The sequence below is a fragment of the Hemicordylus capensis genome, chromosome 4 (genome assembly GCF_027244095.1).
Source record: "Hemicordylus capensis ecotype Gifberg chromosome 4, rHemCap1.1.pri, whole genome shotgun sequence".
NCBI lineage: Eukaryota > Metazoa > Chordata > Lepidosauria > Squamata > Cordylidae > Hemicordylus > Hemicordylus capensis.
Window position 1 is genome coordinate 258975289 of NC_069660.1, and position 18915 is coordinate 258994203.

At 41.6% G+C, this 18915-nt stretch overlaps 1 protein-coding gene across 1 annotated transcript in view; it reads left to right on the forward strand.

Moving 5' to 3' along the window:
* RP1 (RP1 axonemal microtubule associated) overlaps nucleotides 1-18915 on the forward strand; it is a 339664-nt gene that overhangs the window by 38129 nt on the left and 282620 nt on the right. Inside the window, exons 6-14 of the mRNA XM_053242771.1 lie at nucleotides 335-486; nucleotides 1170-1248; nucleotides 3957-4032; nucleotides 5140-5216; nucleotides 5535-5566; nucleotides 5927-6056; nucleotides 10217-10320; nucleotides 14490-14669; nucleotides 18541-18753. Coding sequence (XP_053098746.1) covers nucleotides 335-486; nucleotides 1170-1248; nucleotides 3957-4032; nucleotides 5140-5216; nucleotides 5535-5566; nucleotides 5927-6056; nucleotides 10217-10320; nucleotides 14490-14669; nucleotides 18541-18753 — 1043 coding nt within the window. The remainder of the gene's footprint in view (nucleotides 1-334; nucleotides 487-1169; nucleotides 1249-3956; nucleotides 4033-5139; nucleotides 5217-5534; nucleotides 5567-5926; nucleotides 6057-10216; nucleotides 10321-14489; nucleotides 14670-18540; nucleotides 18754-18915) is intronic.

Genomic DNA, 18915 nt, shown 5'->3' on the forward strand with positions numbered 1-18915 from the left:
GGAATCTTCACCAGCCCCTCCTTGAATCACCAGGGACTGGACCTGGGACTTTCTATCTACATAGTCTTCCACTGAACCACAGCCCCATCCTCCGGCAGTTTTGTTACTTCATATTTTCCATGTTTAAGTGGAGGCATTAACAAAGGTATTAACCAAGGAATGAAGCATGGTGCAAGAGTTTATTTTACCATAACTTCACAGGGAAGAAGCCAAAGTTAAATATGAAACAATTTGGTAATTGATGATATAGAATGATATATTTAAAGCCAGCTGCAGAAGATGCTGTTGTACATCAAAAGTATGTGTCTAAGAGGCTGTATTCTCTTATTTTCAGTGGTAGTGTATGAAGTGCATGTAGTAACCGGTGATCTATGGAATGCTGGGACAGATGCTGATGTCTACATGTCTGTCTATGGAGAAAAAGGTGACACAGCATCCCGACAGTTGCATAGGTCAAAGAAACCTAGGAAATATGTAAAAGGACAAGTGAGTACGTTAGCTACAGTATGTCTCTCTATAATTTCTCAACTATCTCTCTCAAATTATTGTTAATATTTTTATTGGTTTGTTAATAGTCCCAAAGAGCATGGATTAGAATGGATTTGTGATTGAATCAGATTTCCTCTAAGGAGCCTTAGTAGCTGAGTTTTACATGTTCATATGAAATTCACCCTGAGTCAGATTGTTCAATGTCTTCAAAGGGTCTCCTCAGAGATGAAGGGAAGGGGGATCCATGAAAATGGTTGCAAAACATCTATTGTTTTGTATCTACTAACAAAACATCCTTATGTGAGGGCGGTGTTGGTCTGGATACTGCCCAATAATTATATTTATTTTAAATTGGAAGTGCCTGAGTCTTGGTTCTACTATTCCTAAAATCTTTAATCACTTATTAAGGGGGAAAGTGACAATGTTATTTAATTTAAGAGGACATCTGCTGGCAGGGGACATATTGGAGGTGGGTAAAGCTATAAAATAAGGATTATCCAGAGCTGGGAAGCGTGAGGTAAAGATTTTCAGAGAGTCTAGTCCTCTATAGAGCAATAGGTTGATAATGCTTGACAGGGAAAGACCCAAATTTTTAAACACTGAATGATATGAATCCGTATTGCAAATATCTATCACAGATGTCTCTGAAATCTGATCATACTTTAATTGCTTTATTCCAGACTGATATCTTCTCACTTGAAGCTGTGCACCTTGGATGTTTGCATAAGATTGTTGTAGGACACAATGGACTTGGTTCAGGTGAGAAACCTCAGTATCTTCACAGATTCTGCAGACATGATGATGTGAACCATTAATATGACTATTGGACCAATAGAAGCTTTCTGGAAGAAATGAAATATGATCTATTCATGTCAAGCAGGTTATGTGAGGGGGGAACATGTTGAGGTTGAAAACATGTTGAGGTTGTGCACACAACATCTTTTCTCAGAGCCAGGGAGGGATGGAGGGAAGCAGGATTGCTCCTGCTCTTCCCCCACATGATCTGGGCTGAAGCCCTGTTCTCCACACTACATTCACAGATAAGCGCTGCTGTGGTGCTCCCAGTGTGACAGCACAAAGGCTCAGGGAAGGACATCTGGGCTCCGGATATCCCACAGTGCACCACACAATGAACATGGTGCATTGGAGATTCCCCCCTGTGTTCAGTGCTCTAGGTGCCCGACTCTGTGTGTGCTTGGGCTGTGTGCAGTGGCGGCCATTTGTGTGGATATCAACCATGCGCAGGGAGCATCGCATTGATAGCTGGGGGGCGTCGCAATTAAGGAAGTGGTGGTGATCAATGGAGAAGCAGATATGGACCTGCTGTCCTCCATGTTAAAGAGGATATGTAAGCCCTTTGTATTAAAGGGATGTTCTGCGATTTGGTGTCTGAATAATGTTTTGTGCACATCTCTACAGCTAACAAACAAAGAACCAGATACAAAGTACTGGATTAAAACATTGCCAGAACAACAACATTAGCATCCAATGCAATGCAATGCAATACAAGATTCATGTAGGGGTCAGGGTGGCATGTCCAATCTAACTGTAAACCCAGTAGGCTGAGATTCTCCAGCCTCAACTGTACCTGCACACCCTAAAAAGTCAAAGAGTTGTACTAGCAAACACAGAGGCATCCTGTTTGAGATTAGCAGGTCAAGGGAGTGGCACAGGACCAACCAGCAGTCACTCAACAGGCTGGTTGATCCCCAACTACTTCCCAAGGACTGATGCTCCACTCACAGGTCACCTAGGCTAATGAATCCTTCATCACACCTGCCAACCTCAGGATTCCTGCTCCTCTCCCCAAAACCTCTTGATCTCCATAAAAGATATGCCACCCTGCTTCCTGCATCAAGTTGTGACAAATAAGAGCATAACAAAGAGAAATAAAGAACAACAAACACATGACCAATTTGACCAAGGCAGAAAAATTCCTCCTTGCCCCCCATAAAAGACAAACAACGAATACCTGGGGTGCTTTCAACTAAAGGAGGGGTGGGTGGGACATGTGCCTTGCCCAGCCCTCTACAAAGTCTGCAAAGCAAGGCTGTACCTTAAGGTTCGAATATGACTACTTCTTACTGACCAGTTATATGAAATTGCAGCAACTTGTTTGTCCACTCTCATTGCCGTCTGCTTCCCCCTCCCTGAAGCTGAACATGCTGGGAGAGGGTGCCTATGTATGCGTCTATGATATGAATATGTAGTACAAATGAACAGTTTACACAGGCATATTCACCATTTGATTATTCAACATCTGATGACTAATAAATGAATCTGTGAACTGATCCTATTGAAAAGTATGGTGTTTGAGGCACCACTGGGCAATATGTAAGATCTGTTTGTCATGCTAGCTGTGTGCTGGCTCATTCACCCCTGACACTCATCCAATAATGTTGTGGAATCACCAGTTAATGTATGTACATGCACACCAAAGTTAGGAGCCAGCTATTATATGGGGTGCAACTTGGTCCTTTTCCTTCATACAAGTCTATGGATGTGGTTCAAAATGACTTCCTTAGGGCTCTACTTAGAGTACCTAGACGCATCTCCAATGTATTGTTAAGGTTTGAGTTGGGTGTTCTGAAGATCGAGGTCTGGGGCTAGTTGTCTATTTTGACCTATTGGCTTAAAGTCAGATTTTTTTCCTCGAGGATGGATCTCTCTTATCTTGGCTGATGTATTCTAGCCCACTTGGGCCCAGGCTATTCAGGACAAAATTGTGTCCTTGGGTCTGTCTATGGACTACTGGTCTTGTTAAGTTATGACCAGGCTAGGCAGATCTTGAAGCAAGACTCTTGGACTCTGAAATTCAACGAGAACTCTCCCAAATCCCTAATTCCACTAAAGGGAGGTTAGGTTTGAGCAGTTCTAGCTGGGGCCCTGCTGCCCTTTTGAATGCTCTGAGCATGATGTGCTACCAGAGGGCCTTTTTTAAGGCAAGACATGACATGCTACCTTCAGTGGTGCTCTCGAGGAGGTTTCTGGGGATCCCCAGGGAGGATAGATTATGCCGATGTGGTATGGGGGAAGTCGAATCCATCCAACATGTTCTGCTGCGCTGTCCATTATATAGAGATTTAAGATGCTCCTTATTAACTCCTCTTCTGACACCCTTCCCAGGCTGTTCAGGAGACTTTTACGTTTCTTATCTTCTTGCAGATAGAATTTTAGATGTCACCTTTAAGGTGGCAAATTTTGTTCTATTGCAGTATTGTTACAGCAGCGAGTTTTTCTTTATTAATTTTATAATTTTTTATTGATTATTATCCGTGGATACTTATGCACATATTTCCTTCTTCCAACTGTATTTTTGTATGTTATGAGATGTTTTGTTTATGTCATGTTATGCTGATCTTGGGTAATAAATAAAGAATTCTATTCTATGCATGATTAGTTATAGTTATAGGTTGATCAAAGGATGTAAAATAAGTTCATAATGAAATATTCATCATTTTTCCTAGGTAATGGTTGGTTTCTGGAGAAAATTGTGGTCAAAGATCCAGTCACAAATTCAGATTATAACTTTGTGTGCCACAGGTTTGTTGAGTTTATAATTCTGAAGGACAGTTATAACCTGTGTTTGACTTCTCATCTGTGTTTATGCAGCTGATTATCAGCCTTCCTATCCCTGTTCTCCCAATAGCTGATCATTAATGACAGGAGTTCCATTGTGCCAATCATGAGAACTTTATATATGAGATTACAGGCTGAGGTTGCTTAGTAAATGAGCCCTTTCTCACGATCATGGAGAAAGAACTCCACACGGCAGGGGAGGAAGCCTTAAAATGCTTTTCTCCCCTGAAGACTATCCTGGTTTTCTTGCTGGGCAGCAGCTCGTTCACCCAGACGTTCACTGGGTGCTCTCAGCAGCCATGGGCAGCAACCCAGAACTCCCATAATGCACTGCATGAGTGCAAGGTGCATTATGGGGAGCCTCCCAATGCCAGCTGGGAGCCCCGCAGTCTCCAGCCCCAGTGCAAGGAAAGCACTCTCTCTCTCTCAACACCGTTTAAGAGGGTAGCTGGCTTGGTGGGTTTGCTGCTGAGGTGCTGTCAGGATCAGCCATGATCCTGGTGGTTCTCACATGTGGGCAAGACTGGGCTTGGCTTTGTTCATCCAGTTTTGCCTGCACGTGAGAACAGCCTCAGTAAATGCACTCTCAGATTGTTCACTGGTACACTCATTTATTGTTGCTTCATGTGATCTACCATTGAGCCTCAGCACTGAAAGCAGATTGTCCTAAGATATATAGGGATGTAGAGATCTTCCAATACAGTTTTAATTTTAGGAGTTGCTTAGATAGTGGTCACATATTCTTGTACAGAAAGTTATATTTATCAGTAAGCATGGGCCCTTTGTTCTTCATACAGATACTGCATTCATCACTTTTATGTGGTTCAGAGTCCTTAATAGCAAATTGTTCTTTTTTACTTGAATTTTAAAAAGAGAAGCAAATAAAGTGTTGGATTCTTTTAAAACCTGGGGAAGATCTTCATTTGATGAAGCAATACGTGTCTCATATGTGATCTAAAATTGGTCAAAGTAAGAGTTGCCTGAGATAACCTTTTGACACTGAACGTTTAATTTTATTATGAGTATACTGTGGTGATTGTATTCTCATTACATACTATTTCCCCCACAAAGGTGGCTAGATCAAGGAGAAGATGATGGCAAAATTGTCAGAGAACTATATATTGTTGATGACAACACCTTTCCAGGGCGTAAGTATCCTACAGAAAAGGAAACGTTGTGATCATTCATGAGAATACATGGTGGTCCACATATGCAAAAGGTCCAGATCTAGACTCCCATAATGTCAGTTGTACCTTTACTATACAGGGCAACAGACATTACGGAAATTTCCTTTGCAATGAAGGGTTTGCAAACAAGAGTCCATGTGGTCCAATCCAGAAAAAGTAAAACATATTTAAGTTTCATTGGAACTGTATGCACAGATAAGTACTTATGTCCCATTTATTCTAACAAGGTACTTTCATGTTCCTGCATTATACCCATACCATTGTTTTCCCCCCCTACAGAACAAGAGCTGGAAATTAAGAAAGCAGAAATGGTGAACATTTATTCTTTTAAAATCTTTAATCAAATTGATTTCACTAATCTGAATCCTGTCACTGAACATTAATAAATGGGGAAAAAAATTGCATGACTATTTTATGGATGCAGCATTTATTTAATCTGGTAGGGGACATGGTTTACATGCTTGCATGCACAAATTACAATTCAGTTCTTGGCATCACCAGTAAATGGATCTCAGATTATAAAGCTGGGAAAATCCTTTGCCTAAAATTTTGGAGAGCTGCTGCCAGGCAGTTTAGGCAATATTGGTCTAACTCTGTATTAGTTAGCTTCATGGTTTGCAGTGTGTCATGATAGTCTGTCTTTATTTTTAACTAAACATCTGTTTAACCAGTGGGCTGCAGAAAAGTGGAAATTTCAGAAAGGCAACACACTTCAGTTTTACAACAAAGTGACCCGCGGCTTTATTCGCCTCAGTCCAGATGGGATGGTTGATACCCTTGGTGACAGGAAGGACAAATATGGTAATTTTGTCTTTTGTGTGTGTGTGAGTGTAAGAGTGTACCTACAATTCAATTTTGTAGATAGACTATATGGAGATAATGCTAAAAAGACAGTAAATGATTTCAATGGAATCTTTTCATATATTTGCAGCATTACTGGTTTTAGGAAGAAAAGGAAACACTGAGCCCTTTCTAATGTTCAGTGAGAAGGGCTTGAGGGCGTGTGGGGAGGAAGGCTGCTGAAGCTGACTCCTCCACCGATGACTGTTGGGTCTGTGCTGAGTGTCATCCCAGCCCCTGGAAATCCCATAATGCACTGCATGAGTGCACAGTGCATTGCGGGGATCCTCGCAGTGACGGGTGGGCATGCATCTCTGCTGCAGCACTGTCTAAAAGCAGCCAGCAATTAAAAAAAGAGGCTAAGGGAGTGCTCGCTCCCTTAGCTTTGTTTAAGAGGCTGGCTCCACAGGCGGGTTTGCTGCTGAAGAACCACCAGGATCTCACGTGCAGGAAGCCAAGGCTTGGCTGCCTTAGCCCGGTCTTGGCTGCACATGAGAACAGTCTCATTAGGTCTGTCTAACATGATGTGTTACATAACATGAGCTATAGAACCACACAGATTCCTGCATCAACTTTGTTTAGTTTCCAAAATGAGAAGTGCCAGAGCTCAAACCCATCTGGAATTTTCCCCCTTTTGATCCAAAAAGCAGCATTTAACTGGGATAGATAACCAGGTTTCAATCCTGGTTATCTATCTTGGTTAAATGCTGATTAACTTCAGTGATTTAACTACGTTAGCCCAGAAATTCCAGGTTCTCATGACATTCTTTAACCGAGATTGTGTTCCTCATGAGAATGCAGCCTTGTTTAGTTGTTCTGCAATAAGAACCACTAAGCGAATTTCAATGTCTAATCTGTTTGCTCATTCACTGGGTGAATTAAGAACATAAGAACAGCCCTGCTGGGTCAGGCCTAAGACCCATCCAGCATCTTGTTTCACATAGTGGCTCACCAGATGCCTCTGAGAAGCCTACAGTCAAGCGGTGAGGGCATGCCCTCTCTCCTGCTGTTGCTCCCCTGCACTTGTTATTTAGAGACATCTTGTCTCTGAAGCCGGAGGTGGCCTATAGCCAGTAGAATAGCAGCCATTGATAGACTGTTGATAGATCTAATTAGATTGTTGAGGGCCGATATAGAGGGATCCCCTACGGGGAGAGGCTCTGCCCATGCGGTGAGGGTCAAGTTGAAACAGTTACCCATGTGCTGTTGGAATGTCTGCTCTATAGAGACCTGCGCCGGGATCTCATACACCCTTTGACAGTCAAATGCCCAGGTCTCGATTTACCTCAGATGACTGCCAGGCTGCTGGAAGGAAGTAATTCCTGTGCCATTAGACGGGTAGCCAAATTTTGCAGTGCAGCCCTTCGCTTTCGGAAGAGCTTAAAAATGGGCAAATAAATGATGGACTTAATGCCAGAGCAATTTGTAGCCACACCTTGGCTTGTTGCAGGTGGGCATGTGGGGACAGGTATCACCTTTTTTGAGCTCAAAAGGAGCTAATTTAATGATAATATTTTATAGAGCTCCTGAATTGTATATCCCCTCCCAGTTTTGGGAGTTGAGCTGAGCTTTGAGTTGTAATAGTCCTATAAGCAGGAATATGCTGCCCCTTTTATCTTAAATTATTTTAGTAGTATTTTAGTAGTATTTCCAGTGACTTTGTGCCGAGGAGGATTTTTTGGATTTTATTGGGTGCTACTGATCCCATGGAATGCTGATTATCTTCTCTTTTATATTTGTCTTGACATCACACTGGTCTTCGACCGAAACAAAGTGTCAGATTGTGTCCTTTTTAGCTTATATGTATTTTAGCTACTCTGTTTGTGCTCTATAGCATATTTTAAACATTTTGTATTTTTTAGATTCCTCCCATCTCAGCCTTATCTGCTATATCAATCTTAATCTCCGTAATACTGTAACATTTCCCCCCCTTTTATGTAGCATTTATTGTACAGTATTACTGCTTTATAACCAGTGCTGGTCTATGACCGTAATAAAGATTGAATTAGATTGTTGAGTTACTTGCCTTTCATTCCTAGACAAGTGATCAGAGAAACAGTAGTGAGTTTGTTGCCTCTGGTGGGTCATATTTACAGTTCCATAAAGAAATATACAAAGTGACTTTGTATGCGGAAATATACAGCAGAAGCAGAGGCGTATCTAGGGAAAATAGTGCCTAGGGCAAGCACTGAAATGGCGCCCCCATCCAAACATCTGACACCCATCTTTAAGATAACTTTACCATAATATCAGCTCAAAAATACAAGTCAAGCTCCTTAATCTTTTAATATTTCAAAAACTATTTACCAGTGGACGTAGCCAGACCAAAAAATGCTGGAAAACTACCAATTTCAGTATGCTGGGGATCATGAAATACCCAAATACTATGTGGAGGTGTACTTGGAAAACTAAACAGAAGTTCCTGCCTAATTCTCTACTATGCATTGTAGCATCACTATTACATAAGTTTTAAAAATAAATGGAGAATTTGACTTTTCCCAGATACTCTGAAAATAACTAAAGGATATGCAGAGTAAACTGTGTCACTGCTTGGAATATATTCTAGTCTTTCAGAAAGATAGTTAAAATGAGAGAAAGAGAGCAAGAAACTCCCAGTGGGTCTTAATACTAAGGATTTCACACTGATTCAAAGACAAACTCACCATTAATAGTCATATTATTAAGACATCACATTTAACTCACTTATCACAAGAAGCAAAGTAGAGCAAATCAATACAATCCTAGCTCATACGCTTCAGCTCAGTATTCACAAACCCTGATTCTCTGTACATCGTGCCAAACTAAATATGTGTACAGTGACTTATATTATATTAATTTAATTTTTTTTAAATCTGTAGCCCCTTCAGGGGGCTTCCTAAAGGCTGGGGGGGTGTCTGCAAAAGATCCCCCTCCCCCGCTGGCCTCTAGAGCCTCGCAGGGACCATTTGAGCATGTGCAGTGGCCATTTTTAAAAATAATTTTCTTAAATGGCCGCTGAAAACAAAATGGCCACTGTGCATGCTCAAATGGCCTCTGTGAGGCCTGGCATGGCCTAAGGCCTCACAGAGGCCATTTTAGCATGCGTGGTGGCCATTTTGTTCTGGTGGCCATTTTTTGTTATTTTTTTAATTTTTATAAATGGCGCCCCCCCTTCAAGTGGTGCCTGGGGCACGTGTCCTGCCTGCCCCACCCCTAGATACGCCCCTGAGCAGAAGGGCAGTTACGCCACTAAAGTTGTGGTTCTGTTTACTGCTGCTAGCTGTCAGCTCTTAGAAGAGAACTTCAGTGTATTTCTTCCATGCGGTAATGCATGCTCTGTGCATATATGTAAATGAGGCAGCTCCCCAAAAGGAAGACAAATAGGTTGCCTCTTCGCAAATATGCCAACATGCAGTGGGCAGAAGAAGCATAAGTGCACCTATGCATTTCTTCCCCTCACCATATGCTGTCACATATGCCAGTTTGTCTGGCAGCAATTTGGGGGTTGAGTCTTCTCAGTAGCTTCCCCTAGTTTGTGTAACCTGCTCCCTATGGGAAGAAGAGGTTTATCATCTCAAGATAGGCCATTAAGACCTGTTTTTAAGCATTTAAATAGTATTTAAATGTGTTTAAAGGTTTTGAGTATTATGTTCCTATTTTAAATGGCTTTATTTATAATTGTGAACCACCCTAAGCTTTTTTTTGAAACACACACACATACATACATACTACTCAGTGAATGACCCAAAAGAGTTAGCAATGGACAGGAAGGAAAACCCCACAGTTCCCTGTTTTGGGAGATAAAGGTTGGTATCAGAATAAAATAACTGAGATAACATCCTTTATGTAATAATCTCTGAATACTGACTGTGGAAGCAAACAAGCAAACAAAATGGAAGCCATTTCTTGTTATATAATTGATTTACTATTTCATGCTTGACATTTTAAATCAATGAGGAGGAAAAGCTTCCCCAAATCTTTTAGTAGGCATAAACTTCATGCAGTCTTGGGTTAAGAGACGACAAAGCATCCAAAACATGTTTATTGTTTTCTCAAGTGTGTGTGCGTGTCTTTGTTTACTTCTTAAAACCAGTTGTTTCATAGCATTTGCACTAATCCATTTCTTTTCCTGATATCACTAGGTCTGTTTGATGTGACTACCAAGAAGGGAAACACGTATGTCTTTAAATGTCATCCAATGCCACATCTTGCCCTTGCTCTCGCACACGGCTCTGTCACTGGAATGGTATGAAACTGCCAAAATGTTTTTAATCTGCCTGGTTAGGTCACAATTATAATGAGTCTTAAAACAATGTCAAAGATCTGCAGTTATCGGCCTAATCCCAGGATTGATTCAGGCCATTCTTGCATCAAGCACACACACTGTTGGTCTAGAATCGTATTGAACTGATAATCAGTATCAGCTCCATGCATTGGGATGGTGAGTGGGGATAGGGGTGGGGCTTACCTTTTAATGAAGAGCTGGCTTCTCTGAAGAAATCAGCTGCTTTCTGGCCAGAGGCAGTGACAGCATTTCAAAATGCCACCTGTCCTTTCCTGGTCATGCCCTAAAATGCACCAGGAAAGGAAACAACATCAGATCTTGCATCCTTTTCCTCGTGTATTAGTGAGGAAAATTGCCATGCTTCAAGGTTACACTAATGTGGCAGGAAAAGGATGCAATGGCATAAAGTTGCTTCCTTTCCTGGCTCATTCTAGGACAAGAGCAAGTAAGGAAAGGCAGCATTGCATCACAATGGCTGCCCAGAAGGCAGCCGATTTCTTTAGAGTAGCTGCCAAGGTAAGCCCCCCACTATCCAATAATTTTCCATATCATCCCAATTTGACCCAGCATTGTATTGAATCATTTGCTGATATCGGATAAATTTTCATCAGAAGTGTTTCATTGCCTTGTATCACCTTGGATCCAATTATGGGTTCAATGTGATGCACAGCTCTAGTGGATAGCATTTTGAAGCTTTTTCTGTATTGTGAATAGTTGTGTTTAAAGCTTTAAAATAATAAAGGCCAAGCTAAATATTAAGTTGTTAACACATCATCAGTCAATTCCTTTTCTCCAGTGATGTAATTGCAAACTCAGAAGTGCAGGTGCTCTTCATGTGCAGGGGCTCCCTGCACCAAGTGTAGGCACCCCCGTGGCCATGCCCACCCCAACAGCCAGAGAAGCCAAGAAGTACTGGCACTCTATCAATCAGTGTCCCCTCCACTACACCCCTGCTTTTCTCTCTCTGTACATCGGTACGGAAGCTGGTATAGGTGGCCCTCATTATTTGCAGGGGTTCTGTTCTTGCCTATAGGTGCAAATGCGGAAACCACAAATAACAAAACCTTACTCCTATAGGAATCTAAAGGTTAAGTTCCTAAAGACACAGAAAGGCAAAAAATGGAGTAGGAGGGGCATAAATAAGAGAAATAAAGTAGTCTACCTTGCTCTTCAGGTTTATAGCAATACCCCCCAGAACCCTAATTCCTCCAATTTTCACAAACAATCACTGCAGATAAAGAAATACCCTCAGTATAATCAAAATATTATAGAAATATTAATCTATGGAATTCCCTGCCATGGGATGTGGTGATGGCCACTAACTTGGATGGCTTTAAAAGAGGCTTAGACAAATTCATGGAGGACAGGTCTATCAGTGGATACTAGTCTGGTGGCTATAGGTCACCTCCAGTCTCGGAGGCAAGATGCCTCTAAATACCAGTTGAAGCGGGGCAACAGCAAGAGAGAAGGCATGCCCGCACCTCTTGCCTGTGGGCTTCTCAAAGGCATCTGGTGGACCACTGTGTGAAACAGGATAGGCCTTGGGCCTGATCCAGCATGGCTGTTTTTAAGTTCTTATTATTGGCCCTCATATGCCCTTACATGCTTGATTTTTCTTTCTAAACAGTAGTAGCAAAAATCAAGACTGGATCAAGACCAGAAGGCAAGAGGACTTTAATCCTCTCTCCACAGTTCCAGTAGATCTCCCCCATCCCTCAGCTGCCATTTGCCCCAGGAAGGAAGTTCTTCCATTGCAGGATAAATAGCAGTTGCAGGGTGGGTAGGTGGAAATCCGAATTGGAACAGTGGAAGAGTCTAGGAGTTAAAATCTTCCTCTCCCAGATGGTGCCAGGCTGGATCTTCCCCATAATGATAAATACGTAATGAGGACATGGAGAGGGAAAATTACATGCTGGGATGGATATGACAATCCTAGGGTTTCCCTAGAAAGCCTTTTTTACTATAGACAGGTTTTCTTTGTCCTGAAGGTTATACAGACGCTTCAAAGCTCTGGACTGTAGTGCTGCATTTGAAAAATATTAGATATCAGTGCCATTACAATTTAGTTAATATTATGCTCATGCTTTTTAGCTATCAGGACTATTCATAAAATTACAGTGGTGCCTGTAATACTGTAGGATTATTCCACAGATCATATTTGCTAGTTTCCTTGTAGTAATATGTGTTTCATCTTCATAAACACAATATAAAGGGGTTTTAAATCTCACAATCGGGTACAGGTAATTTCAAGCAGAGATAGAGAACTTACAAATCTTAAATCTGAATTGAACTGCCAGCTGATTTTAGTTGCAGGGCTTGGCCTTGTAATTTTCAGCCTCCAGTGTAAACCTTTTTTTTCCTTATTAGTATTCCTATTTAGATTATTTTTCATAATAAGTGGAGAGGAGTCTAGTTTTTGAATACCAGATGTACTGAAGTATATCCTCATAGTTTATAGACACTTTTAAAATATTGATTCCATATCCTGTAGTGTGTTCATTTCCCCCTCATGTCCATATAATGACTAAGGACTTACAAATCATCGTAACCATAATTTAATATGGTATCAAAAGCTTTGGTGGAATAAAATAAGATCCCTGCTTTACAAAATATACACCATTGAACAGAGGCATATGCACTCTCTCTCTCTCTCTCTCTCTCTCTCTCTCTCTCACACACACACACACACACTGCATATGTTTATTTCTGTTATATCTGCATGAAATGTTTATCTGTTTATAGAAAGTATCCTACCTTTCAAGCAGAGCTTCCCAAGGCAGTTAACAGTGTCAAAATAAACAAAAAAATAAACAAAACTTTATAAAACAATTGCAATAAAACAAGTCACAGTGAAAACAGACTGAGCAGCATCAAACATGATCCAATAGAACACAACACATTTTTTAAAACCCTTGAAATAATATAAATGTGTTTTACCTGGCGCCAAAATGAATTCAAGCCCAACACCAGGTGTACTCCTCTAGGGTAGGCATTCTGCAATTAGGGCACCAAATAGATAATACACACCTAATTCACACATAGCCTGTCCTCCTTTCATCTGAAACATAGTTGGGGATAATTGCATGGCCATACAGAAGCCAGTAAGAGATGTCTGTGGACTGGTATCCACTGTAGGATGCAACCTTGGACAGGGGGCACAGATGTTCATGCTCCATCCTTAGATCTTCCATGTGATTGCTGATTGAATGGAGGTCATATTGCGTTATTAAGGCCTATATGCAATTATCATACATGTGAATTTATATATCTGTGATCACAGCCTCATAGACACAGTGTCAAAAACAAAACTGAGCATTGGGGCGAATTAGTGACAAAACGGTAATGCCATTAGTAGATGCCTAGAAGTAAGAAACCTGAAGATGGGCCAACTGTTGATTGTACCTTATATCTGTGATTGCTAGAAGCTGTGAGAATCAGCCGTGTGTGCCATTTTCTAGCCAAAGTGTACATACTTCAATGTCTTCTACTGATTTGTATTGTTTGATGATAAAGTACCAAAAGGTCTACCCTACAGGGATGTATTAGGAAAGAATACAGTGAAGTAGTTTTAATGCCTTAGGAGATTTATGAATAAAACTAAATATCCTTTTTTTTTTTAGTATTTATTCATTGAAAATCAAAATTGTTTTTATTTGTATGAGTTTGGGGAAATCCTGTGCCCTCGATCATCCCACCCCAAATATTCATCTCCATGTTATAGGTTTGTTATTATATTTATTATAATTATTGTTAGTTTATTCTTCAGCACATGACTTATTATTTTAAATGTATCAGTTCAGAATGATTTCCTGCAGCAATATTCAGAGTTCTACTGAAGGTTAACAAGTGTTAAAAGTGCTAAGAATAATCCACTTTAAAAAAATTAATGCAAAAGAAATTGTGCAGATGCTTAATATTCTCAAACACCACAGTCTCATCTTGCAATTCTGCAGCCAAAGAAAGAAATTTCCATAGTAGGCTGATCTTCACTGTTAATAGCAATATGCTGCTGGCACTGCAGGGTGTAAATAATAATGCAAAAGCATAAAGCCATGACCTGACATCTGTCTCGTTTTTCACCATGTCCAAGTAGTTTAAATGGCTGATTAGTCCAATCTTGCCCTTATTAGGACAGTGGTGACATCCGCTGTGAGCTGCAGGTTCATCTTCAACCAAATCGCTCTGCAATTCTGGAATCTGCCCGGAATCCAGGGCAAACTGTAACTTTCAATCTCCAAGGCAACTCCAAGGTAGTTGATGATGCCACAGGTTATGCAGGACTAACAAAGGAGTTTGTCATTCACGTTAAGGTAAGATTAGAGGAGAGAGACAATCAGGTGGCGGTGTGCCCTTAAGTTCCTGCAAAAACTGAACATGTCCCAAGCGTTGAAAGAGAGATCTCCACCCACTAGGTGGAGCTAAAGACTGCAATTGCACAAACATGGGAAATCACGTTATGTGAAAAATTGCCTTTGTTGTTCATTGCAGTCCTATATCATTCTGTCGAAGCACACAAAAGCAGTGTGCAAACACTTAGAAACAATTAGATGTCATACTTAGGACTGCTTCAGTCACATAAGGCAGGTAAGGAAATGTGCGAACACTTAGAAATTCCTAGATGTCATACTTAGGACTGCTTCAAACTTTGTGTTTTCCCCTCTGGTAAAGAGAGCAGCTTGAGTGGGAAAGAGCCACTGCTGAGACCCTGAAAGGTGAGAGAATGGCAGTGTGTGTGGGCTGAGCCTCAGGTTCGCGGGAGGTGGGAGAGATGCGGAACGTTGGGTGCAAAGAGGCGCGGGATCCTACCTGACCTCTTTCAGTCAGAACAGGTGTCTTGTTGTATAACATAGGAATTGGGAATCAGGCAGAGCTATTCTAAATTTGTAGCTAGTTGGTTGCCATGGGGAGCAAATGTATCATGGAGCTGTGAAATGGAAGGACTCAGTGCTCTGGCAAACAAATTAATACCCTGGCCCAATCCTAAATATGCTTACTCAGAAGTCCAAATGATTTCCAACGGAACTTGCATTACAATTTAGTTCTTTGAAAACGTATATCCCACTTTGTACGCTCAAGAGGCTCTTGAAGCGACTTACAAAAGCTCCTCACGACAGTAATAATGACATTAAGAACATAGGAAACTGCCTTATACCGAGTCAGACCCTTGGTCCATCTAGCTCGGTATTGTCACAGACTGGCAGCAGCTTCTCCAGGGTTGCAGGCAGGAATCTCAAAGTTGCAGGAACCAACCGGGGTGAGAGCTGAAGCTTCCCTGCTTGAATCCCCCAAATAAGCTTAGAGAACCACCTCCACTTCACATTGGGAGATTGCCCCCTTTTGATGTGCACAAGTGTTCACAATGCAGTTTAAGGGTAGGATGAGAAAGCAGCACAGAGGAGAAGAAAGAGTGCAAGCAAGAAACACACGGTTAAATGGAGCATGTGGAGGGGAGGGGAGCTATGCACATGCACTGATGGAGGGGTTTCCACCTTGCTAAACAAAGGAGCTCTCACAAGATCAGACTATTGGTCCCTCTAGCTCAGTATTGTCTGCACAGACTGGCAGTGGCTTCTCCAGTGTTACAGGCAGGAATCTCTCTCAGCCCTATCTTGGAGATGCAAGGGAGGGAACTTGGAACCGTCTGTTCTTCCCAGAGCGGCTCCATCCCCTGAGGGGAATATCTTGCAGTGCTCACACATGTAGTCACCCATTCATATGCAACCAAGGCGGACCAGCTCTCCTCTTACTCAATAATGCTCACTCCATAAACTGAGTAAACAATAAACTTGGTTCGAATTCAAAAACTAAGCATAAGCACCCCACACATTTTAAACAGTGCCCCCCACCCACCTCTTAAGCTTCAGGCTGCCATTCAAAAGGGCCCATTTAAATAAGAAAGATCCACTTTTAATTTAAGAAAAAAGGGAAAATCTGAGCAGAGATCTCATGCCATTTTTACTCTCTCCCTCCCCTAGATCCTGTCTCGGACCCCAGATCCTCCTTTCACTGGTCCTTCATGGTTTCAGAGACAGGAGGAGGAGTGGGTAAATAAATTTGTGGTGATTATCTTTATTTAGCAGGGAGAGAGCACCTGGACATATCCATCCCCAGAACAGCACTCCTGTAGTGGCTGTTGCCACTGTTGGGAAGCCGTATATAAATATACCACGAAGGGCCCATTTAGAAATTTTATCTCTGGGCCTGCTACAACCATGGTATGCCCCTGCTCAGTGGGACTCTTATCCTACTCCTAGTTCCCACCCAGTACCCCATAGCGTAGGTGCTGCTATGCCAGTGCTGAACTCCAGTGCCAGAAGCCAAATGCTCACTTGGTTGCTCAGGGCCACCATTTCAGTTTACTTGTGAGGAGTGGGAGGCCAGCCTTTGTATAGGGGTATCATGCCACCTCTGTATTGGGGCCGGCCTGCTATCCAGGAAGGTGTGGATCTCCTGGCCACTATAGAGCACCTCCATTTTGAGATAGACTTTGCTGGATCAACAGCTCCTCAATTTTGCTGCTGCCGGACCTAGGCATAGACACCTATGCACATATGAGTCAATGTACGTAGGCTCAAATTGCTCCATCTAGAGTTAGATCTTACTTACTTATGTACTTACTACAATTTTTAAAATATCACTTTTCAAATAATTCTCAAAGCTGTTTACATAGAAAAAGAATAATAAGAATCAAATAGTTCCTTGTCCTTCAAAGGGCTCACAGCCACAGCCTCTGCAGGTATGCTGTTGAATGGGGTCACTTTCTCTCCCCCTGCTAGCTATGAAGAGAATGACCACTGTGAAAGGTTCCTCTTTCTCTAGTTAGCAGGGAATTAGCAGGTCTCTGTGTGAATGGCTAGCAGCGGAGGCAAGGCAGGCAAGCTGGATGGGATTAGGTAAGGTGTGCTCTTGCTCTCAGTCCTTTCCATGTGTAGCGAGCAATCTTAGAACATGTTATCAGTACCTCAACTGGACCTCCTTTCCTTCCTCCATGCTGCCCCCACCCTCACATATGCACTCTCTCAGACGTCAGGGACAGCTTTCTTCTCTTCTCCTACCTAGTGGTTGTCCCTGGAGAAGCATAAGACACACACTCCAACTCTCTCTTGCACCATCAACAGCATTTTATCTCAGAAACAGTACAGTTTGAATACAATATTCTTTTAAAATGAGTGCTGGCAATGTATTCTTCATTTATTAAATACAGATAGAACCCCTTCAATGTACAAAGTACTTTAGCATCCTTTTCTCATTTGGTCTGTCAAGGGAGTCACTATGGTCGTCATTTCATTTTACAGGTGAGAAACTGAGGCTGAGGAGTGTGAATCTGTGGCTGAGGTTGGATTTCCCCTGCCCTAGTTTTATTTCCTGGCTTATATTGATGCTGTGGACCACTGTACTTTCTTTGTGCCATACATACAGTGTATATACGTTTTCAAAATACAGAATGACCTATATTAATGTCAAAGAACATTTGGAGATGTTTGTGAGCTTCAAGACTCACATTGGAATGACTCCTCATACCCCTGTGTGTATATCGTTAGAAAATATCAATTCATCTAGCTGAAGCAAGAGAATGTCTTCCATTTCTAGAATATTTGAATGACTTGCCAGCTTAAAAATAAGGAATTGCTGTTTTATGATTTGTTGTGGATTAGAGGGATTGCAAGGTCCAGGACCACACTGAGGCAAAAAAGAAAGAAAAATGAAATCATATTATTATTTCTTGTTTATACAATCAGACAGGTGTTATTGACTGGTTTGTTTTATCCAGACATCGAGTCCTTCCCAAGGACCTGGGATGGCTGAATTTTATTATCAATGTTGTTGCTGTTATTATAGATATTGTTGCACAATATAGGCTGTTCCCAGTAAAGTTGCTTTTTGTAATTGGCTGATGGTGATTTCTGTGGCCCCTATGGTGTTGAGGTGCTCTTCAAGGTGTTTTGGAATTCACCTAGGGCACCAATTACTACTGGGATTATTTTGGTCTTCTTCTGCCACAGCCTTTCAATTTCAATTTGTAGATCTTTGTATTTTGTTGTATTTTCCATTTCTTTTTCTTCTGTTCTGCTATCCCCTGGTATTGCTATGTCGATTATTTTGACTTGTTTTTCTTTCTTCTCGACTACAGTTATATCTGATGTGTTGTTGTTGTTATTGCTTCTCTTTGCTGATTTCCAGGGAGTGTTCCACAACAGTGCCATAATTTTGCTCACTACCAGCTACTGCCAGTCTCTCTGCCTGAGGCCTGATGGGAGCTGCAGTGGAGCAGGAAATCAATCTGACGACTCTTACTGGAGAATACATAAAGTCAGCTCTGGGGTTTGCATGTTTGAAAGTGTAAAAAACTCAAGAATGTTTCTGAGGATCAAGGATGGCCAGTGCAATGGAACAGTAAGCAATGCTTGTACATACTTTCTCTGCAATTGTGAAAGTAACTTGACATTGGAAGAAAGCAATTTAAAGCATGTACTGTAAACATAAAAGAATCTGACTGAAACTTGATGGTACATGGATTTTAATTCCCCAGTGACCTGGTCAAGTCTGTGTGATCTA